Raw genomic sequence first — 23,067 nt, forward strand, 5'->3', positions numbered from 1 at the left:
ATCCAACCGGCAGAAGGAGTACAAATGCGGGGACCTGGTGTTCGCCAAGATGAAGGGTTACCCACACTGGCCAGCCCGGGTGAGTAGCGCGACCCGCCGCCGCCTGTCCTCATCAAGCTTGGGTTGCATAACACCCGCGCGGACCTTTGCGCTCCGCGCTAGTCGGGGCGAGGACAGGGGGCGTCAGGGTCCCAGACTCTCCGGGTCGCTTCAAGCCCACCCGCTGGTTATATAACCGTGGAGGCGGGGGTTGGGGGGGCAACACCTGGCGGGCGCGGCGTCCGCGCGTACCGGCGTGTGCGCAGCGTGGGGCTCCCAGGGCGCGGGTCACTTCCCGGCCCCGCTCCGCGTGTTCAGTTCCGCCCCCAGCCCCCATGCTCACGTTTTGGGCGCGCAGCCTGGGTTTGGGCCAGTCTTGTGAACTCCTCCCACCCATCCCCTGGTCCCACTCTGTGACCCCCCCCCCAGAGACCCCCAATTACTCCATTAATTATTGCGTCTTCTCTCTTTGGATTAAATGGTTAGGGAGGAACACAACCCAGAGAAGGCTGGATGGAAGCGGAGTTCACTACTAGAAAACTTTGGGGCGTCTGTAAGAGGACTGGAGTTGGAAGGATTGAGGAATAATAGTTGGAGGTGGCATGAGAGGGGGATGTACCTGGCTTGGAAGTTTTATTAGCTCCGCAAAAACATTCTTTTATATGCTACTAGTTCGAATTGAGACTATTTGAGTTGAAAAATGGTGGTTGGGAACCCTTTTTAGACCGTTTGCTTTTCAAGAGGTGGGGAGGGTGCGCGAGTTGCTTTCCTTCCCCTCCCCCAGATAAGAACATCTCCCGCCAGAACGTCCCAGGCTGCCATGTGGCTGATCGGCCCGCCAATATGGGGGCCAGGGCCCCCGCCTTTCCCGCACCTGGCCAGGTGGGAGGGTGGAGCCCAGAAGCCAGGTCTGGTGTGTTCATTGTTTCCCTAAGGACTGGGGCAGGTTAAGTAAGAAGGATCGTTGACTGGCCAGTTGGCAGAAGAGACTAGGGGGTGTTTCTTGTCTGTGACTGCTTTCTTCAAAGTTCATGTAGAGCGGCCTGTTGAATTGAGTATGAGCATGACTCAGTCTCCTTAGTGAAATCTTAGGGCAGAAAGGTGTGAGGGAGGGGATGTTTTGGGGAAGGGGGTCAAGTACAGGAGTTTTAAGGACTTTTGAGTTGCTTCTTTCAGAGTTAGCCTGTCAAATTATCTTGTCAGAACTGAGTTTAGAAAGTTGTTCCAGGCTCCGCTGGGTTCAGGTTGAGTTGAGGGTGTCAAGGACTACTAATTTAGGAGTTTCTTCTCAGTACCATCTCTTGAGGAGTGTGCCCCAGCTTCCACACCTTGAATTCCTTGTTCCTTGAAACTTTTAGTTGCCCAAAGTAAGGCCCGGCCTCTGGAATATTGAGTGAAGTGGACTCCCTACTTTCAAGGTTGCCTTAGGGAGCTGGGGCCTGCCTTGTGTCTACATGGATTCAAATGGTGTGTAAAAACATGTGTACTTTACCTTGAACTTTTGATCCAACTGACTTCTTGGCCTAGATGCCAAGGCCCTGGTGGGCAGGGCAAGAAGAACTGAACCCAGATCTCTATGGCCTCTGCCTCCTGGGGGTTAGGCAAAGTCCAGAGGCTGGCTTAAACCCCGGGGAGGGAGTCATTATTTGAGATATGACTGCAGGGAACCCCTTCTAGATCAAGAAAAAGAGAAAAGTAGAGAGTCAGAAGGTGGCCTACATTAACCCCAGTGAACAAGATCCTTAGGTTTCTGCGGTGCTTTGGAGTGAGGACAGTGTCTGGGCTGGGAATAACATGTATTTCTTTTCTTGCCTCCAAGACAGAGTGTGGGACAGGGAGGCAGTTTCTTCCCCTGTTGAGGCCTGAACCTTTCAGATAAAGTCAGGATTAAGGGAGGGATCCAAATGGATTCCAAAGAGATAGGACCCCACCCTTTGTCCTCAGACTCTTGATTGTGACATTTTCAGGGAGGGGCATCCTTAGGGCTGTTCAGCTTCCTCTCCTTGAGCCCCAAAAGAGACCATCCCTGGGACTTTGCTCATTCCTAGAGCAGCGGAGTCCGAGGGATCTGATCCCTCCTGCAATGGATGACAATCAAGAGAGAGTCTTGCTGAATGTTCCATGTACTAAGCAGGCCAAAATCCTCAGCAATGCTAAAAACCACTCTGGATCTACTCTTCCTCAGTCCCCTCCTGCTAAGGGGCAGATGAGTCACTCATTGAAACATGAATGGCCCAGTGCTTAACACTACCAAAGGGGCCACATGGTAGGTAGGACCTGCATGGGGAGATCTTCTGTCTTAACCAGCTCTTTTCCTTCTTCCCCTGGCTTAATTTCCTGGGAGATCTCCAAGCACTTAATAGTTAACCTCCAAGACTCAAGGATTTCACCTCCCCCTGCCAGGTTCCTTCCTTTTTTCCCCCCCTCTACTTCCTGTTTCACAATCCCAGAAAACCTGAGCAACAAAAGGGCCTTACCCTTCTTTCTGCTCACCCCCTCCAATCCCTCCCCCACATCCAGGCACCACCTCCCTCCTGCCTCTCAGGCTTGCCACACTTTCCCGTCCCCAACTGTCTCCTGCCCCAGATTTTCCTGTTCCTAGGTCAGGTTAGGCCTCAGTTTTGGGTGTGGTGGTCAGAGCCCTGGCTGGCAGCCAGTGTGGGTTTAGACTTCTCCAGGTCTTCCTAAGTGCTGGGCAAGTGTGATCTTGGGCCTGTGTTTGGTTTGAGGTGTTCTGTGTTGGTCAGTGTTTGGGAGAGAGATGTTTAGGTCATTCTCAACTCTTCACCTGGAAACTACAGATTCATCTCAGACCTCAAAGAGTGTCTGTGGACTCTTGGAAGTTGGGAGTTTATGTGCTCAAGCCTGTAAAATGGGGCCAGGCAAACTCAGAGGGCCTGGAGTGAGGGTGGGGTGAATAGGCCCAGACCTGAGTAGAGAACTTCCCTGAACCCCTGGAATGATTGTGGGGTCTAAACGCATCCTCCTGGTAGGGATGGAATGGGGTCCCTAGCACTCATCTGGCCCCACCCTGGCCCACTTAGCTTTGACTCACTCATTCTGAGTCACAACCTGAATGTATGTAAAGGTACCATCTGGGAGACATACATTTTATCAGGGGTACAGGAGATCCCTGGGACCTCATATTCTCCATTCTTCCAAATGCAAGAAAAGATATTTTCTTTGTAGTTTGAGCATTGGAGATTCCACTACAGAAGAGATTTCTTCCCCCACCCCTTTTTGGGTGAGAGGTTGGAATTCCATTAAGTAAAAAGAATTCGCCTCTCCTGACTCTACCCGATAAGGTGCCTAAATCCAAAGTGAGGCAAGTGGATGGAATAGCTCTTTTGGGACACTTGCCCATAAGCCCAGGCTCTTACCCTCTTCCTTCTATAAACAATCCTTTAGTTGGCTAGAAGTCAGTAAGACATGTGTATCTTTCCATATATTTTCAATTTCCACCAATTATTTCATTTCTTCCCCTCGTGCTGGGTAGTTTAGTGGCCTTGGGTTCCCTGCCACGCTGTATTTCGCCCTCTTCTCCGGGCCTACTTTCCATGGGAAACCAGGGCTGAACGAGCCAGATGGTCGATAGCTGCTTTGCTGTTAACTGTGCCTTCAGAGAACCTCGCGTCTCTTCATCTCTGGTGCCTTATCCACCCCACCCCCTTTTGCAGAGCCTCAGTTTCTCTTCTTTCATCACGCGTTTACTTTTGAAGCCTATTAAGTCCCTAGGTCAGCTCTGGGTACTGAAAATGCGGAGATCAAAGTTCCCTGCTGCTCTCTCAGCCTCAGACGCTTAGATCCCTCCACACCCCGCCCCCTCCCTTAGTTCCTGGTGCTGGGAGATCCAACCAAGTAGAGAGGCCTAGGGAAGGGCTTTTGCTATTATTGTCCTTTGCCTGTCTCCTGGGATCTCTAAGCCCTGGAGGCTCTCTCCTTTTTTTTTCTTCCCCCTCTGAAAAGGGGGTGGGGAGCTGGCTGGTAACAGGACCCAGGTGCCCTGGCTGAGGACTAGCCCCTCCACCCACCCTAAGTCTAGTTTTCTGAGCAGGTCCTCCAGCCCTTCTGCGGTTTCAAGCACAGCTTAGGGACCCAGGTGCCAGACTCCACACTTTGGGGGTAGGGTGTGTGTTAGTGTCCCCTCCTCCTCAATCCAGAGGAAGGGCCTAGGGGGGAAGGGTAGTCACATTCCTGGTTGCTGAGTGGCCCCAGGGGCGGGGTTGGGTTGTCATGGTGATGGGGATCGTGTTTGGGGGGGGGATCAGCATGCCTTTCCACCCCCTACACTCACACCCTAACGCTTCTTGCTCATTGGAAGGTCCCAATTTGTGCCCGGCCTTTCTTGGGGGAAGGGCTGTACCACTGCCCCCAGAGGCCACAGGACAAGGAGGGGGAAGAGTCCAGAAGCCCAAAGTTTCCATGTACTGGGCAAGATGTCCCTCACAGTTCTTGCCCACAGCCCCTCACCCCCTCTCCTGGGTGTGTCTCAACTCATTCACCCTATCCCCTAGGCCTGTAGACAGGCACTCTGTCCCTGTCTCTGCTAATCACTGCCTTGGGCGGGCTGCCTCTCTCAGTCTCTGCCTGGGCCCCCCAGTCAACATGGCCACCTGGCCTCTGTCCGGCGGGAAGCTAAGCCAGCTAGGCCTGTTTGCTGCAAGTGTTGCTGGGAGTTGTAGTTTTTCCCCTCTTGCAGTTCGGCTTGTCCAGGACTAAAAACTACTTGGTCCATTGCTGTGGCTCCCTCCATTTTCCTGACCTTTGATCTCTACCTCTCACCTCCATATCACAGGACCCCAGCACAGTGTGTTAGGGATCGAGCCAGGAGATACAAATCTGAGACTTGACCTTCATCTTTCCTCTCTTATGTAGGGGAAAGCACTTTTCTTTTCTGGGCCTCAGTTTCCTCATCCTAAAACTGCAAAGAGTTTGACTACAACTGTGGCTTTCAAGGTGTCCGCCCCACCTCCCCCAAACCTTTTCTGTCTTCTGTTAGGGGAAGGGTCGTAAAAAGGCAGAATCTTGGCTTTATCCCTCTGGTTGAAGCAGTCTACATTTATCTATTTCGTAGATACATTGAGCTAATATTTACCGTGCAGCTGTTGTGTACTAGGCACTGTATTGGGGATAAAAACAGACTTGGACTCTGATCTTAGGGTGGGTATACCCCAGATAAACATTAATCAAATGATAATGTAAATAAATGTAAGAGTGGAGTTGTGGGGAGCTCTGGTGGCCTAGTGGTAAGGAGCTGCAACTACAATCCCAGAGGTGCACGGTTCGAATTCACCAGATGCTCTGCCAGGGAAGGAGGGACAATCTCCTCCTGTACCAGTCAGATCTGATTTGATGGTACACACACACACACACACAAATAAAATTAAAAAAAAAAAAGAGTGGAGTTGTGAAGTGCTCTGAAGGGAGAAGAGAAGGGAATGCTGGTGGCCAGGAAGACTCCTGGGTAGGGGTAGGGAGTTGTACTGCTGAGCACCTCTTTGCCATTTCAAATCCACCAGCAGCATTGAGGGAGAAAGATGGGATGTGAATTACAGTCTCTGAAAACCTGCTGGTGGGTCATCTATGAGTCAGTTCCCAGGCAATGAATTTGAGGTTTGAATTAATGGAGAGGTAGAAGGGAGAGCTTTGTCTAGAGAACGGGTGGGTTGAAAGAGAGGGGAAGGCTTTTTTATAGGTAGTAATGATGGCGTTGGGGTTGGAAGGGTTATCAGGCTCTAGAAGGAGTTAGTAAGTATGAGAGAAGGAAAGATAGCAGACAGCATGATTAGGAATAAAAGAGGTTGACTTATACCTGTGTAGGATTTACTGTATGCCACACTATAGCAATTTAATTCTCCCAATCAGGACTATGACTTAGACCTGTGGTTATCTCTGTCTTGCAAATAGAAGTCAGAGAAAGGTTAAGTATGTTACCCAGTCAAACAAATATTGATGACTTTGTTGGTATTCAGATCCTGATATTGTAAAATTTAGGTGGGTCCTAGGACCATTAAAAGCTTCAACCAGGAACACTCTACCTCCAGTGTGGACAATATGGGGCACGGATGGAGACTGAAAGACAGGTAGAGGCTGTGTCCTTAGGCCAAGCTAGAGATGACTTGCGTTATGGCAAAGACACAAAGACATGGATCTTTAGGGAAAACTTGGATAGATTTGGGAAGCATAAAGATGCTGTTTGTTTTTGTTTTTTTTTAAGGAGATGGGCTAACTCCTGCATATTACTTGGTCTTATGTTTTACTTCATTTGAACAGATTTTAGTGCTAAAAATACTCAACAAGTCACTCTGGTAATCTTCTGGGTCTTTCTCAGTATTTTGTACAAATATGCCTTAGAGGTGAGCCCTTTGTCCCAAATCCATAGCCCTAGGACTCCATTCTCAGCTTCCCTCATTTTACTCCAGATTGACGAGATGCCTGAAGCTGCGGTGAAATCAACAGCCAACAAATATCAAGTCTTTTTTTTTGGGACCCATGAGACGTGAGTGAGGGGCCAGAGGGGGCATAGGTGGGAGAACTGTGGCATGATCACTTTGAGAGAGAGGTGGCATTGGTGTCTCTCCCCTGTGGGTCAGTGCTAGGGAAGAGGCCCCCACCCAGCGGTATTGAGGGGCTAGAGAGCCATTTCCCATCTTTCGCCAGAGCATTCCTGGGCCCCAAAGACCTCTTCCCTTATGAAGAGTCCAAGGAGAAGTTTGGCAAGCCCAACAAGAGGAAAGGGTTCAGCGAGGGCCTATGGGAGATCGAGAACAACCCTACTGTCAAGGCCTCTGGTTATCAGGTGAGTTTCCATGTGCCTCAGAGACCCCCTGGAAAACAGGTGTGGCCATAATGGGCTCTGGGAGCCTAAGACCCACAGAGGATGCAATCTTCAGGGACCAAGGCTCAAATACAGGGCTTTTGGGATAGAAGCCCATGTGGGATGTCTTCCTGAAAGAGAGGGTGGGGAAAGTTGCGGATATGTGGTGTAGTTGTGCTTATGGGCAACTGTTAGCTTTGGGGGGCAAGAATAGGATGGAGGCGGTAAGTGGGATCAGGCCTTTTCTTGGGCCTAGTGTAAGTACATGGCCTTGACTTTCCACAAAGGCTTTCAGGAGGAAGTGCTTGAGCCGGGCAGGACAAGGCGGGAGGGTGGGGGGCGGGGGTTGGCGGGGATAAGGGTCCCAGCTCCCTTTGGGAGAAGTTGACCCGAGGTTTTGCCTCCTGCTCCAGCCCTCCCCCCTCCTGCACAGAGCCCTGCCTGCCCGGCCAGTGGGTTTGCCCCGGGGCTAATCCAACAGAGGTGGGTCTCAAATCACTTGTGAGACTGGGCACCTGGGCGGGGGTGGGGGAGAGGTGGGACAAAGAAGGAGTGAGTGGCTGAGGGTGGGGCCTTGGGTGGGGGCCTAGCACGACACCAGTAGTACCACTCAGCCCCTTCTGCCTCTGCCACAGTCCTCCCAGAAAAAGAGCCGTGTGGAAGCGCCTGAACCAGAGCCCGAGGCTACAGAGGGTGATGGTGACAAGAAGGGGAATGCTGAGGGCAGCAGTGATGAGGAAGGGAAGCTGGTCATTGATGAGCCAACCAAGGAGAAGAATGAGAAGGGGGCACTGAAGAGGAGAGCAGGAGACCTGCTGGAGGTAACTGCCCCTGGGACCCTCTTGAACATTTTCTGTGAGAAAGTTCTGCCATCAGTCTGAGAAGGGAGACAGCTACTTCCCCAGTCTGAGAGACACAGCCCCAAATCTTGGGAATTCCCTGTCTGAAGAAGACATTTCAGCTAGTAGAAGGCTATGGAGGGATTATGGATATTATCTCAGGAGTGGGAGGCACAGGCTGGCATCCGCCCTTTTTTTCTAGCCTCGACCAACCTTGTTTCTGCCAATTCTGCTTAGGACTCGCCAAAACGTCCCAAGGAGGCTGAGGACCCCGAAGGAGAAGAGAAGGAGGTGACCACCTTAGAGGGTGAGAGACCTCTCCCTGTAGAGGTGGAGAAAAATAGCAACCCCCCTGAGCCTGGCTCTGGCCGGGGTCCTCCTCAGGAGGAGGAAGAAGAAGAGGAGGAAGAAGAGGCTGCCAAGGAAGATGCTGAGGCCCCAGGCATCAGAGATCATGAGAGGTGAGTGAGCCTCTTGCTTTCTTGGCACATAGGTTGGGATGACCCAGGCACCTTCAGAAAAGAGGAGCAGAAGGGCCTGTAGGGGTCCACCTCAGGGGAGGTAGGGTAGGGTTTCCCAGGAGACTGGCACTGGCTCGGCCAAAGTCAGGCCAAGGCTACATAACTAACCCTTCTCCCCTCTAACCCTGTCTTACAGCCTGTAGCCACCAATGTTTCAAGAGGAGCCCCTGCCCCGTTCCTGCTGCTGTCTGGGTGCTACTGGGGAAACTGGCCATGGCCTGCAAACTGGGAATCCCTTCCCCACCGCATCCCATTCTCCTCTTCCACTCACTCTCCCCCCTCCAAGTATGGCCCCTGGAGATTGACTTGGATGGGACAGGTCACCTGGCCCCCACCTCCATTTCCCATACCCCAGTGACCTGAGTCAGTGCTATGCCCTTTACTCCCTGAGACAAGGCCATATTCCCTGCCTGCCTAGAACTGTTTCCCAGGATTTGGCCTGGACCAGCTTTTCCCACCTCTTGACACCCCTTTCCCTCCCTTACCCACAGGCATTCTGAAATTCTGGGTTGTGATCAGGAGTAGCGGGCTGGAGGATAACAGGGTGGACTTGGGAGGGCCTGGCTAGGGAAACCTCCATTTATTGTAGGGGTGTGGAGGGCAGGACAGTGGCATCTCCTGAGCTGCTGTCTCCATACCTGTCATCCAGCTGAATAGATTCAGGGAAAAGTGGGACAGTATACAGAGGATAGGCTCCCTTCCAATGGAAATGCTCGATTTTTCCTGTTGCTGACCCAGGAGAGTTGTAGTTTATCATCAAAAGATTTGGGGGCACTCAAGTTGTTTGGGCCAAGAACCTGAGATCAGAGAAAAGGGATATCTTGGGGAAAATGAAGCTGCCCTGTTCCTTCTACCCATAAGCACTCAAGGCCAGCCTACAGTCATATAAATTACCCAGATATTAAAAAAAAAAAAACACACACGCATTTTTTAGGAAAAGGTTTTAAAAAAAAAAAAATTAAAAAAAAATTTTAAAGACTCCCCCCAACCCCTTGTGTCCCCCTCTACTCAGCTCCTAGTTCCCCTACCATTTCTAAGGTTCACTGGGAGGCTCCCCATCTTTTGGGGGCTTAATGACTTTTCTAGCTGGGGCTTTGGTATTCCTTCCAGTGTCATTTCCCATCCACATACCTGCCTGGTCCCCTCAGTGTTGTCAACAGATAAAATTTGTAACCGATTCTGAGAGGACAGAGGGAAATAAGAGCCCTCTCCCAACCTCTTCCTAGTTGTCTCTATGCCTCTCTTCTGTCTCTTGTCTTTCACTCTTGCCCCTTTTCTCCCTTGGGCTCTGATGAAAAATTGCTGACTGTAGCTTTGGAAAAAGTTTAGCTCTGAGACAGTAGACAATTTCAGTTCTAGGAAAATAAAGCCCATTGATTACTATATTGGATTCTGACTGGTTATTTGTGGGAGGGGAATACAAATTATTTTTTAATAATTTCAGACTGAAGTAGGAGGTGCTAGTATCATTCTTTGAAATAAAAATTTGTGAAGGTAGAGTTCCAGAATATGCTGCTGCCTCCTTCTGTTTAACCCTAGTTCCTCAGTGAGCACCAAGGTTTGGGATGGGGGGTCAGGGGGCGGAGGTCACAAGAAAGGTGTGTGTGTGTGTGCCAGGATAATCAGCATCCTGTGATAGGCATAGATATAGGTCAAGTTTGAGCTGGTGGTATTTTGACCCAAGAGCATATCTAAAAATGTTCACCACACCTGGTAGTGTGGAGGACTATGGTAGGGTAGATCCCTTCAGTGTTCCTTTAATTCTACAGTTGAAATGGAACTGACTCATAGCGGGCCCTCCAATTTTTCTTTTATACTGGTTTACTTACAAAGTTCATATACATTGTTTTTCACACTGGATCTTTCCCATTTCCTTTACCCAGCCTTCCTTCCACCCGTCACATTGTTTGACCCTATAATTAACCCCACTGCCCAACCCAACCTTACCCCTCTATACCCCCTCCCTCCTTAGATCCACATACATGTTTTACTAGTTATCTTTTTTTTACTAGTTACCTTTCTATAATAGTGGTCTTAAACACTATTTGTCCTTATGAGACTGAGTTAGTTCACTAGTCCCTCCCAAGGTAGGTAGTGATTTTAAAAATCATTGCTTCTCTGTGCTGTGCAGTATTTCCATCATGTGAATGTTCCTTTTTTTTTTTATTTTAATGAAAGTTTAGAGACTTGGAGTTTCCAATCATTCATTGTTGCACTTTTCTCCCTGTCCACCCCTTTCCCCCACAATTCACTCTTGAAAGGTAAAAAATTTATCATTGTTAATGCAATCCCTCCCCCCAAGTCCACTCCATTCTGCAGCCTTCATTCTGGATTCCTGTCATGCCAGTAATACCCAGTCATAAATCCCTTTTAAACCATTCTCTCTCTAATCTGTTTCAAAGCGGTATACATCATTACTCCCCTCCTTCTCTGTCTTTCCTCAACCTTGATGTCAGTCCCATTTTACAACAGTGGCCCTATGCAATATTTGTCCTTTTGTGACTGAGATGCTTCACTTAGCATAATGTCCTCTGGGGTCATCCATTTTGCATAATATTGCATGAGTTCCTTGTTTTTCAGTGCTGCATAGTATTCCATTGTGTCACTATACCAGAGCTTCTCCATTCGTTTGTTGATGGACACTTGGGTTGTTTCCAACTCTCTGCTATTGTGAACAAAGCCGCAACATGGGTGTGTATATATTTGCTTGGGTGGTGGTTATTTTTTCTTTAGGGTAAATTCCCAGTAGTGGAATTGCTAGGTTAAATAGTATTTCTATTTGCAACTTTGAGAGAGTGCCATACAGCCTTCCATAGTGTTTGCACCATTTTACATCCCACCAACAGTGAATAAAGGTTCCAGTTTCTCCACAACCTCACCAGCATTTGATGTTTGCTGTTCTGTTAAATTTTGGTATTCTACTGGGGTGAGATGCTATCTCATAGTTGTTTTGTTCCTTAATTTCTTAATCCATTCGATTGTGGTTGGATATTTGGGCTAGTAACATGTTCTTGTGATGGTGAATAACACTGCTATGAACACTGTTGTACAAATTTCCATTTGTGCCTCAGTTCTAATTTTCTCGGGGTATATTCCATGCAGTGGAATAGTTGCATCTTATGCAATACTTACGTTCAGCTTTCTGAGGAAATGCCAAACTGCCTTCCTGAGTGGTTTTACCATTTTACAATCCCAACAACAATATATGAGTTCCTATCTCACCACATCCTCTCCAACATTTATTACTTGCTGTCCTGTTAAACTTTGCCAGTGCTACTCAGATGAGGGGAAAAAACATTTGGCAACCGCATCTCAGACAAGGGTTTCTTTCATATCAAAAGTTTACAGAATCTGCCCAAAGTCTATGTGACAGAACTTAAAAATCCTAGCCTCTGAGGTGAAACTTGCCCGCTCCAAGACAGAGAAAAAAAAAAAGTTTACAGAATCCTACAGGGCCTTCACAAGACTGTTAACAAAATTACAAAATGGGCAAAAGACAAAATATCACAGAAGATGATATTCAGATGGCCCTTAGACACATGGAAGAAATGCTCAGTATCACTGCCAATAAGGGAGATGCAATTTCTTTAATTCTGCGTCTTCCACTAATTACTAATGTAATATTGAATGAGATGATCCTTAGTGTGCCTCCAAAACCTGACATTTTGTGACTAACGTGCTTAGAAGAGCCCACTTTCATCCCTTACTCTGGAATTATTCTGAAATTATTCTTAAATTTTTGAATCTGTTCTGACCCCTGCCACCAAAGATGAGCGGGCACATAGTGGCAGTAGTCTTGGCTGCAAAAGAACGCCTTATTCTTGAACAGGAAAACCATGGTCACCTAGAAAATGGAGTCACTATCAGGAACTACAACCCCCAGGCGCCCTCACGCGGAGCATGCGCAGAAGTGTGCCGGGGCGGCCGACTTCAACTCCCGGTGTGCTTCACCTTGTGATTAAGGCTTCCTTGCCTTCGCACCGCGCTTATATTTCCTGTTTGCGGCATGTTTCGTAGCGGCGGACTACATCTCCCAGTACACAGTGAAATGCGATTAAGAGTGAAACTTCCGCTCTGCTATTCGCCTACATTTCCCAGGAAGCCGAGGGACAGGTGGGCGGAGCTCAGGTCCCACGTGCTGTGACAAGCTGTGGCTCTGCGACGCGGCTGGAAGCGGAGGTTAGGGCTGCGCGGCCGGAAAGTGATCGTAGCCCAGGGACTAGTTTGGGAAGCGGGTACCAGAAAGCCCTTTATTTTCCCTGACTGTAGCTCAGCTGCCTTCCTGGGTGTCTTCCCCGAAGCTTGAATCGAATGGGTGCCGAAGATTGATGGGGCCTGGAGGTGTCTGGGATGGGGTCTGCGCCCAGGCTGGGGCGGGCGGGCGCATTGTTTGGAGCCGGGACCCGAGGTGAAAGGCGCACGGCCTTGCATGACGCCTCTGGAGACTAACACAAAAGCCTCAGGTGTGGAAGGCGTCTCAGCTGCTGCTCCAGATTGTGCAGAAAAAGGTTAAGATCTGTGGGTGCGTGTATGGTGCTCTGCTTTGGGTCAACTTCCGGAAGTTCCTTCTGGAGAACATTAGACCTAAAATCGCAGAAATTAAAGAGTGTGGCAGCAATCATGCGGGAAACTGGGCGAAGGCCCTGCTTGGCCCTCCTGCTGTCAAGCTGTAAGACCTTCAGCTCTCAGAGCCTCTGGTTTCATTATCTGTAAAAACGACCTTGTAATAGCAGTTTTTGACAGCCTCTCTCTGGACACTCTGAAAATCAAATGTCAGTAATCATGAAAACCCCAGCAATGGATGTCATATAGTGTTCTCAATAATGGTGGGAAAATGACCTTTACCGTCAACAAGCAATTCAAAATTACATTAGGATGTATATGTATGTGTGTGTGTGTGTGTGTGTGTGTGTATGTATATACATACATATATATGTATATATACACACACATATATCTTAATTTATATTTTGCCTTTATGTAGATATATATCCTAATGTTATATTTTGCATATATATTGTTAGGTGCCATCAGGTGGACTACAAGTCTGTGAAACAAGGTTTCTGAACCCTGCGCTATCCTGCGCCATCATTACAATCTCTGATATGCTCAAGTCTTTTGTTATTGGCACTGTGTTAATCCATCTCATTGAGGGTCTTCCTCTTTTTCTCAGACCCTCCCATTTTCCTGCATGATTTCTTTTTCTAAAGACTGGCCTTTCCTGACAACTTGTCTAAAGTATGAGACTAAGTTTCAGCATCCTTGCTTCTAAACAGCATCCTAATTATACTTCAAGACAAACTTGTTCTTTAGGCAGTTCATGGATATTCAGCACTGTTCTCCATCACCACAACGCAAAGACATTGATTCTTCTATCATCCTTATTCATTTTCCAATCTTCAGATTAATTTTTATTCCTTGTTAGGAATTACTTCAAAGTAATTGCAAAAAATATGACTTGGATCAGGAGCACCTTAGTCTTAAAATTGACATTCTTGTTCTTTAGCACTTTGGAGTGGTCCCTGACAACAGATTTCCCCAATACAGCCCATCTTTTATTGCTTGACTGTTACCACAGTTGATTGTGGATTCAAGTAAAATTAAATCATTGACAACTTTAATCTTTATCTATAATAATGTTGCCTATTGGTCCAGTGTTGAGGATTTTTATTCTCTTGATGTTCCACAAAATATAATGTATATACAAATATATACATTGTATATGTATTTTATATAAAATGTACTTAAGGTATACACACAACATCCACATATGTAATGAAATCTGTGAGAGCTGAAACCCAACATGGCTTGTCTTGACAGTTCACAGACATTTTCTGCCTTTGACAGGGTGCAGTCTTACGGCTTTTCTATTGCTCTTTTTTTTTTTTAATTTATTATTTTGTGTGTGTGTGTACCGTCAAATTGGATCTGACCGGTACAGGAGGAGACTGCCCTTCCTTCTCCAGCAGAGCATCTGGTGGATTTGATCCACACACCTCTGGGATTACAGTGCCACTAGCCACCAGAGCTCCCTCTATTGCTCATTTTATTGGGGAGTATTTTACTTTTCTTCTTTGAAAGGTTCCTGTCTTAAACAAGTTTTATGTAGATTTTGTGTTGCTTTCCCTCATTACTCCATCAACTAGGAACTACATCATACTGAACCTTCAGCAGATGTGCCCATCTCTCAGAGCTACCAGTAGATTTAATGCAGGGCATTTGCGTTAGCACTGTAACCCCCTACAGACTAGCCCATCAAAGATCCCTTGCTTTGATAATATTTCAGAATAGTTTGAACGACACCAACAAGCCTGTAAAGTTTTACAAAGGATGAAAATGAAGCCCAGAAGTTATGCTGCTTAGGATCATATAGTAAGATGATAATAAAATGGCTAGAACCCTGGTAATCTGACTCCCAGTCCCTGGATCTTTAAATCATTACAGTGTACTTAATCTGTACTTTGAAGTTAGGGTTCATTCTTATCTATTAATGTATTTTTCGTTCGTTTGTCCTAAGGCTTAAGTTAGATAATACAGGATTTCTGACAACCTCCAGCCATGCGTCTCTCTGCCTTGCTGGCCATGGCATCCAAAGTTAATCTGCCTCCCAACTACCGATATGGAATGAGCCGCCCGGGCTCCTTGGCAGACAAGAAGAAGAACCCTCCAGGGACCAGGCGGCGTCAGGTGGCCGTAGAACCTATCTCTGATGACGACTGGCATCTGTTCTGTGGGGACACGGTGAGAACCTCTAACAGGAGGTGGGATGGTAGGCTTGCTCCTGGGCAGTAGGCCCCTCCTCTTACTCCTGTCTTCCTACAGGTGCAAGTCCTAGAAGGAAAGGATTCTGGAAAGCAGGGCAAAGTGGTTCAAGTTATCCGGCAGAGAAATTGGGTTGTTGTAGAGGGGCTAAACACAGTAAGTGAATGAGATGAATACGATGGTCAAGAAATCTGCCCTGTGTGCCCTTCTCCATGAGGAGCTGTGAAGGCGCCCCTTCACATCCCTTGGTTTCTGATACCCTCCTCTCTTGGACAGCATTACCGCTACATTGGCAAGACTGAGGATTACCGAGGAACCATGATTCCTAGTGAAGCCCCTCTGCTTCACCGCCAGGTCACGCTTGTGGATCCTGTGGACAGGCAAGCAGTAGGACTCTGGTTAGCGTAGTCTACCCTCTGAGGCCACTTGGGTTTTGAACACAGCAAGGGGGACAACAAGCAAGAGGGTATGAAGGTCAGGTCAATGTGAGCAGGTAAGATGGTGGGCTGAGTACTCTGAAAATTGGGAAAGGCCGTCTCATGGGCATGACCTTCATGTAGGTAGCCCTCATATACACAGCAGCAAGCCAGGTGGTAGCCTTTGGTTTTACACCTATTGCCTCTACTGTTAGGGAGGAAAGTAGCAAAGGAACCGGCTCCAGCCTGACATCAATCCGTCTATCCCCTAGGAAACCAGCTGAGATAGAATGGAGGTTCACTGAGGCAGGAGAGCGAGTACGAGTCTCCACAAGATCAGGAAGAATTATCCCCAAACCTGAATTTCCCAGAACGGATGGCATCGTCCCCGAAACATGGACTGGTAAGGCTGGGTGATGGGCAGGAACATTGGGGAGAGGGATAAGAGGAAGAGACATTAAGGAGACTGAAACTGGCACCCCCTTTACTCTGGCCCAACAGATGGCCCCAAAGACACCTCAGTGGAAGATGCTCTAGAAAGAACCTATGTGCCCCGTCTAAAGACACTGGAGGAGGAGGTGATGGAGGCAATGGGGATCCAGGAGACCCGGAAACACAAGAAGGTCTATTGGTATTGAGTCTGGGACAGTGATTCTCCCCTACTTCTCTGTCTTAGCCTTGGAGGCTGGGGCCACCCTCCTCACACCCCAATAAAGAGCCATGAGTACTCCTATATCTTCTCGTAGACTGATACCCCCACCAACAGTATACCCCAGTTTTAGGGCTTGATGTGAGAGAACATCTCTTTTGATATGGTGGAATCTGGATGGAAATCAGTGAGCCTTAAGAAGGTCCTCTCCACAGTAGGGCCTGCGGATTCTGGGGTGAGGACCAACAGGAGAGAAGGGCTCCCTCCACGAACACTGTGGGGTAACAGAAGGTATCCCCTAAGCCTTGTCATGGGGGACTCAGATAGGATAGACCTCATTGTACAGCCTCTGTGGACCAGGTTTGCCCTTTTTTATGCTTAAATAAATGAAAGAGAAAGATTTCCATTACTTAATAAATTAAAAATAAAACCTTACATCATATTCTGTAACACATAGAGAAAGGGTATGAAACTGACAACCTGTAGGGCGCCAAGATCCCAGGGAGGACAGCGGTGCTGGTTCTGTGGGTGAGGAGGTAGACTGCCTCCCACTGTGACGCTGGGGACTGAGATTGGGTCTGAGATGTGCCTGTCCTCAGGCTCTGTTAGCTCTCTTCAGTCTCTAGGACAGAGAAGGCCTGACCCAGAGGTGTCTTGGTGGCTACCAGAACCAGGTTCCTTGGGGAGAGTTCAGGACTGAAGAGAGGCAGGAGTTCAGCATGAAAGCCTAGGAGAAAGATAGGGCTACTCAGGTGAGAAATCAACTAAACCCTCTCTCGGACACTTCTTATACAAACTCTCATTTCTAAGAAGGGAGGCTGAGGTCCCAGGATGAAGCAGACCCAATTCTCTTAAGGTGCTTGGATGCAAGGCCCAGACTTGGAAGTTCTGTTTAGGACACTCATTGTAGGTTCTAGTTTGCAGGTGCTAAAGATACAGCTCAGGGAAGAACTCCCAAAGGCTGATTCAGGAGAAATTCCCATGTTTAAACAAGGGTCCCATTTCTAACCCCCTGGTGATTGTGAAGCAGGTGGCACAGGGACTGCAGTGACTAACCTAGTGACAGCAGATGCAGGGACTGAGGATTAAAGGAGAAGCTACCACACGGAACCCTCTGACCCTGGGTCCCAGTGTGGGTCACCTACCCTGCTCCTGAAGGTAGAGCAGGCGGTCCAGCAGAATCAGTGTCTCCACCAGTGGGGCCAGCAGAAGGGCAAGGCTGAAGAAGGCCACCACACGGTGCTCCTGGGCCTGGTAACCCTGCAGGGCAGCCAGATTCAGGGGCAGCTGGGGGTCCAGCCCCACTCGTTGAAGCCCTCGCTGCACATATCTGCGGAACCACAGTGCATGGTGTGGTTTTAGTAAACACTTAACATCCCACTTAAACTCTGCCTACTGGATTCTAACTTGATTTGCTACATTAATACACATTTTTAAATGTTTCTCTTGTGAGAAAAGGATAGATAACTAAATCCAAAAGTTCACCTTCAGTCAGTATTATCCAATCACATAGCCATGTTCTTAGTGTACTATACTTTGAGAAACTTTTTTTTTTTTAATAAAAGAGGGCTAAAATCTTTTTAAAGAAATGTTGAGGGGCTTCCTAGTCAAAAAGAAAAATCATGTTACTGTACACTTTTTGATTTTCTGTAGGACACAGTAACTAGGGGCAGGAGACCTCTAGTGGGTGATGCCCTCCAAATACACCCACACACACCCCTCACGTCGCCAAACCTTACTCTTCAATCCTGAGCTCGTGGACCCTGGGGATTCCCTGCACGCCTGGCCGACAGAGATCAGGCTGGGCACACCGGATGACAGTCTCCAGTGCTGCCCGATAGCAGTGGGTTCGCAGTCCAGGACCTGCTTTCTGTAGCCGCTCAGCATATTCCTCCAGGGCATGGCAGGCACCCTCCCGAAGCCTGTAGGGCAGTTCATAGCCAGGCAACCCGGCCACCCAGTGGCTCAGAGGGTAGCCACCAGGGTCACTCAGCTTCATGTAGCAGCAGCCCACTGAGGCCAGGGCTGCCACATCAGGGCAACCACAGAAGTGCCTCAGCAAGGCTACACTCAGGTCACCACAGGCATGGAGGCCTGTCAGTAGCAAGCGGGCCCCACTCTGAGATGGGGGTTCCAGTGGAAGCAGAAGGTCTTCACACAGAGCTGTCGAGTCTACCCACCTAACCACGTGGTGTGGGGGATGGCGAGAGCCAGTATGGACCACCTATGGAGGCAGGAAAGGACACAAGCAATGGGAAAGCCATTCACTGACATCACTGGACAGTGGAAAGGGACCTGTCCTGTGTTCTTCCCAAAAGAGGGATGTGGGAGAGAGAACTAGGCTTTTGTCATCTGAGTCTTAGTTTTCTCATTTGAAGTAAGAGTCCAATACTTGCCTGAACACTTCATAAACTGGTATGAGCTGGATCTACTGCTTCTAAGGAAAGCATTTTGTAACCTAGAAAGTACCTTTTGAGACACAGGAAAGATTTAGAAAAACAGCAGCTTCAGGAAAGGGGTTACAGAATTAAGGACCGAGCCATCTCAAGCTGAGAAATGGGAAAGGAATTCAACCTAGGTGATCAATTCCAGTCAAGTGGGAGTTCAGATCCCTTGAGAGGCATACCTGTGGGTTCCTCTTTTTCTCTTTCTCCAGGGCCTGCAGGAGCTCCTGGTCCAGGCGCTGGGCTCTCTCCACTAGCCTCTGATCCCCTTCGATGCTCTTCACCAATAGCCCCAGCCCCAGAGACATGAAGCGGGAGAGATGACCCTGGAGTCATGGGGAGAAGGGGGAGACAGTTCATTGGCTTCTCCTGTCCTCGTCATCATGGCCTGCACACCTGGGCCCAAGTTCCTCACAGGGTTTCAATTTTGTCCTGCCTGATTTCTACCTTTCCTTAGCACCTGTCTGTCTGGCCCTATGATCTGAAATCCTGCCTTCCGATTTTTCTCTCTACAACTCAGAAGCACAGTGTATGCTAGTGTTCTAACTCACCTGGCCAGAGCCCACATCCACAACCTGGGTACAGCCTGTGAGTTCACTCAGCTTCTTCACCAACTGTAAGGAGAGGGAGCACAGGTTTTTTGGCCATTGTTCTTGCTTTCTGGACAAACACCCTAATGAGGGCAGAGAAGTAAAAGATGGTAGACGAAGATGGATAGAAGGGGAGCCAGAATGAAGGGTGAGAGGGTGGAAGCTGACACCAGGCCCTGCTGTGACTTTTCCATGAGTAAGTTGTGGAAATGTGAGAAAAGGAAAACACAGTGATTCAGACCCAGCCACCAGTCAACCTAGCAAAGAGCATGACCAAAAAGATATCAGCACTGATATAATCTATCTGCTGAAGCAGGGACTTTCCAGGGTCTTTGGCCCTGCAGTGAGGGAACTGTACTTCATGTACTTAAAGGGGTCCCAGACAACACCTGTACCCCTCATCATCTCACCTCTCCAAGCCTTCGGATTTCATGCTGCTTCTTGGGCCTGACATGTTTCCGGAATAGAGGCATCAGTCGGGAGCTCTGGCTGGGGTTCTCCAGGAACTCTGAGGGGGTCTGGAACCCAGGTGTCCGTGTAAAAGCCAAGGCATAGGCTGTGGACTTCAGGGCCAGCAGGGTAAGTGGCCACACCGATCTGTATCTGAGATAGCCCCACCAAGCCTCCAATGAAGTCCTCTTGCAACTTCAGTGCACCAGCATACAACCCAGGGAGCTAGAAAGCCCCTGCAAGACCTTGAACTAGCCAGCTGGAGGGTTCAGTGCCCAAGTCCTCCAAGATAGGGTCCCTGTTGCACATACCTGACAACCTCCCCTTCTCCAGGCATCCCTAGTAGCTGTGTGGCCAGCTGTGGTGGGCTCAGTCTATCCAGTGCCTCCTGCCATGAGCAAGGCAGTGTGCCCCACAGGTTGTCTGTGAAAAATTCCTGCAGGAGGAGAGAGGCAATCAAGTGACTGTTAACCATTCCTGTTCTCCCCGCCCCACCTGTAACTCCCTACCTCTTCTGCCCCTTCCCAGCACACATAGAGCCACTGGCTGCCAACCAAATAATGCTACTTCTCCAAATCACCGCTTGCTCTAGATGCAAAGCCCCCTCAACAGCTGTTTTCCTTAGTGGATGACCTCGCCATCCTTTGTGTTGAGACTGCATTCTGGATTCACCTTTCCTTTTAGTTTCCCTACTTTTTAAATTTTTTTATTATTATTGTTTTTGTGTGTACTGTCAAATCAGATATGACGTATGGGAGGATATTGCCCCTCTTTCTCCAGCAGAGCATCTGGTAGATTCAAACTGCGTACCTCTGGGATTGCAGTTCAATTTCTTGCCACTAGGCCACCAGAGCTCCCTAATAGTTTCCCCATTTACATGTCTATTTCCTCCACTCGATTTAACTTTGTTAAAGGCACAAGAATGATGTCCACAGTAACTAACACACAATAACAGGTGGAAAGTCAAAGAGAGAAAGACCCTCAAAAAGGTGGGCTGATACTATGGCTGTAACAATGGGCTCAAGTCTGTCATTGTGCTTCATCACCATTGTGATGATGGCACAAGATAGAACAGGGTTTAGATCTATTGTTCATAGGATCACTTATGAGTTGTAGTTGACTCGATGACACCTAACAATAATAACACCACACGGTGCATCACCATTTAGTAACCTATGTTATACATGCCAGGCACTTGTGTATGTTTTGTTCAGATCTGTTCAATACTCAAAATATTAATACTTACGTCAGCTAGAAAAAAAATCAGAGGTTCACCTCATTTTTAATCCCTTTATGAATAGACAGAAGATCAAAACTAGTCTCACAAATGTCCTTATGTGTCATTGTCATCCAGTTGACTCTGCTGCATAGTGACCCTATGAACGACAAATCAGAACTTGGCCCTATGCTGCACGATCTCCTCCACACTCAATCTCATTGTGACAGTCACTGTGTCAAGTCATCGTGTTGAGGGTCTTCCTATTTGGAGGAAAATTAAGTAGGATCCGTACCCCTCACAGTGATATATATATACATATATACACACACATATATATGTGTGTGTGTGTATATATATGTATGTACATATGTATATGTATGTATATATTATGTGTGTGTATATATATATATGAACTAAAAATGGATCAAATACCTAAATAAGTGTTAAACCTAAAACTATAAAGTTTATGGAAAAAAACTGGATAAACCTAGGGCTCTAAATAATGGCATAAATAGGTTAGCAAATAATTTAAAATACATATATAAGGGAGCTCTGGTGGCCTAGTGGCTAGAAGCTGCACTGCAATCCCAGAGGTGCATGGTTCAAATCCACCAGATGATCTGCTGGAGAAGGAGGGGCAAACTCCTTCTATACTTGTCAGATCTGATTTGATGGTACACACACAAAAAAAAATGTTATTGGCGGGGAGAGGGGTGCAACAATGAATGAATGGAATTCCAAAATCTCTGTAGATGTTCATTGAAATGAAAAACAAAAAAATGTTTTTTTAAAAAATGCATAAATAGCAGAAGAAAAACTAAATAACTGTAGTAAATACTTATGTTTATCAAAAGACTTCATCAAAACAATAAAAAGATATTAAAGACTTCTTGTTGTTGTTATGTGCCGTGTCAAGTCAGCTGTGACTTATAGTGACCCTCTGTACAACAGCCCTAAACCCTGTTCTATCCTGTGCCAATCTTATTGTCTCTGACACTACCCTCAATACCCCAGTCACTGAGTCAATCCATCTCATCGAGGGTCTTCTTCTCCTGCACTGTCCCTCCATCCTCCCAAGCATGACGTCCTTCTCCAAGGACTGGTCCCTCCTTAAAACATGTCCAAAGTATGTCAGATGATGCTTCAGAATCCTTGCCTCCAAGAAGCAGCCTGATTTCACCCTTTCCAGGATGAACCTATTTGTTCTCTTAGCAGTATATCAACACCACAGCTCAAAGGCATCAAATTTTAGTGATAACATATCTGACAGGTATAATCTCTTATTTATAGAAAACTGTCATACCTCAATAATAAAAAACCACATAATTCAGTTTAAAGGTAAGGAAAAGATATGAATAGACAATTCATCAAGAAAAGGACATTCAAGAGGTTAACAAATACCCAAAGAAATGCTTGAAATTATTAGCCATGAGGAGCAAATCAAAAGAGTAATAAGATACCACCTCACTGCAGCAATAATGGCACTGAATTCAAAACAAAACACAACAAAACAAACCTGTTATACACTGCTGATGGGAAGTCAAATTAAAAAAAAACCTATGAAAAAAGGCACAGATATTAATTTGTGAGTCGATACATATTAGGTGCCATCAAGTTGACTATGACCCATATGAACAATAGATCAGATCCTTGTTTTATCCTGAACCATCCGCACCATCTCTGAGGTACTAAAGCCCATTGCTACAGTCACTGTGTCAATATAGGTTGTTTTTGTTATGTACCACCAATTACGAATCAATTCATTGCTGACTCTCCAGTGGGTTTTCAGAGGCTGTAAATCACATGGGAGATTGTCCGTCTTTCTCCTGTGGAGCAGCTAGTGCATTCAAATTCAAACTGCATGCCTTTGGATTAGCTGCACAACTTTTTACCCGCTAGTCCACCAGAGCTACCTCAATATATATTGTTGTTGTGTGCTGTTGAGTCAGAATCAATCCATAACTGACCTTCCAATGGGTTTTCAGAGACAGTTAATCACATGAGACTGCCCAGTCTCCTGCGGAGCAACTGGTGGTAGTTAAGTGTATTAAACAGTGTGAGAGGTCCTAGTGTCAGGTGCTGTGAAGTTGAGTGTGACTCACAGCCACCCTAACAACAGATCTGAACCCTGTCCTGTCCTGTGCCATCCTCATAATCTCTGACACACTTGAGCCCATTGCTTCAGGCACTGAGTCAATCCACCTGGTCAAGAGTCCTTTTTTTTTATTATTAAATTTTATTAGTTTTAATGAACATTTACAGAGATTTTGGGTTCTCATTCATTCATTGTTGCACTGTTTTTTCTACCCTCCTCCCCAGTT

The 23,067-nt window shown here is 47.4% G+C and overlaps 3 protein-coding genes across 3 annotated transcripts in view; 2 read left to right on the top strand and 1 right to left on the bottom strand.

Moving 5' to 3' along the window:
* The first annotated feature begins 19 nt into the window (after positions 1-19).
* Positions 20-8,528, top strand: HDGF (hepatoma-derived growth factor). Its single transcript, XM_006895745.1, has 6 exons — positions 20-79; positions 6,462-6,538; positions 6,700-6,838; positions 7,471-7,677; positions 7,933-8,156; positions 8,353-8,528. The coding sequence occupies exons 1-6, from the start codon at positions 50-52 to the stop codon at positions 8,357-8,359; spliced, it is 684 nt and encodes a 227-aa protein (XP_006895807.1). The 5' UTR covers positions 20-49; the 3' UTR covers positions 8,360-8,528.
* Positions 8,529-14,752: 6,224 nt separating this feature from the next.
* MRPL24 (mitochondrial ribosomal protein L24) lies at positions 14,753-16,119 on the top strand. The gene is made up of 5 exons (XM_006895746.1): positions 14,753-14,957; positions 15,039-15,134; positions 15,255-15,358; positions 15,667-15,797; positions 15,896-16,119. Exons 1-5 carry the CDS (start codon positions 14,775-14,777, stop codon positions 16,030-16,032), a joined length of 651 nt encoding a protein of 216 aa, XP_006895808.1. The 5' UTR covers positions 14,753-14,774; the 3' UTR covers positions 16,033-16,119.
* Positions 16,120-16,648: 529 nt separating this feature from the next.
* RRNAD1 (ribosomal RNA adenine dimethylase domain containing 1) overlaps positions 16,649-23,067 on the bottom strand; it is an 8,977-nt gene continuing 2,558 nt past the window's right edge. The window contains exons 2-8 of the mRNA XM_006895747.1: positions 19,839-19,963; positions 19,488-19,680; positions 19,039-19,101; positions 18,670-18,813; positions 17,783-18,267; positions 17,189-17,373; positions 16,649-16,770 (exon numbers count right to left, since the gene is read on the bottom strand). Coding sequence (XP_006895809.1) covers positions 16,649-16,770; positions 17,189-17,373; positions 17,783-18,267; positions 18,670-18,813; positions 19,039-19,101; positions 19,488-19,680; positions 19,839-19,963 — 1,317 coding nt within the window. The remainder of the gene's footprint in view (positions 16,771-17,188; positions 17,374-17,782; positions 18,268-18,669; positions 18,814-19,038; positions 19,102-19,487; positions 19,681-19,838; positions 19,964-23,067) is intronic.

Source organism: Elephantulus edwardii, unplaced genomic scaffold, assembly GCF_000299155.1.
Source record: "Elephantulus edwardii isolate Elephantulus edwardi_28Jun2011 unplaced genomic scaffold, EleEdw1.0 scaffold00176, whole genome shotgun sequence".
Lineage (NCBI taxonomy): Eukaryota > Metazoa > Chordata > Mammalia > Macroscelidea > Macroscelididae > Elephantulus > Elephantulus edwardii.

Bases quoted from the DNA above. Each gene is read 5' to 3' on its own strand.
- HDGF (XM_006895745.1), top strand. From the start codon at position 50: ATGAAGGGTTACCCACACTGGCCAGCCCGG. The intron at 80-6,461 runs GTGAGTAGCGCG...ATTTTACTCCAG, and splicing joins ACCCACACTGGCCAGCCCGG to ATTGACGAGATGCCTGAAGC. The intron at 6,839-7,470 runs GTGAGTTTCCAT...AGTACCACTCAG, and splicing joins TCAAGGCCTCTGGTTATCAG to CCCCTTCTGCCTCTGCCACA.
- MRPL24 (XM_006895746.1), top strand. From the start codon at position 14,775: ATGCGTCTCTCTGCCTTGCTGGCCATGGCATCCAAAGTTAATCTGCCT. The intron at 15,135-15,254 runs GTAAGTGAATGA...TCTCTTGGACAG, and splicing joins TTGTAGAGGGGCTAAACACA to CATTACCGCTACATTGGCAA. The intron at 15,359-15,666 runs GCAAGCAGTAGG...TCTATCCCCTAG, and splicing joins CTTGTGGATCCTGTGGACAG to GAAACCAGCTGAGATAGAAT.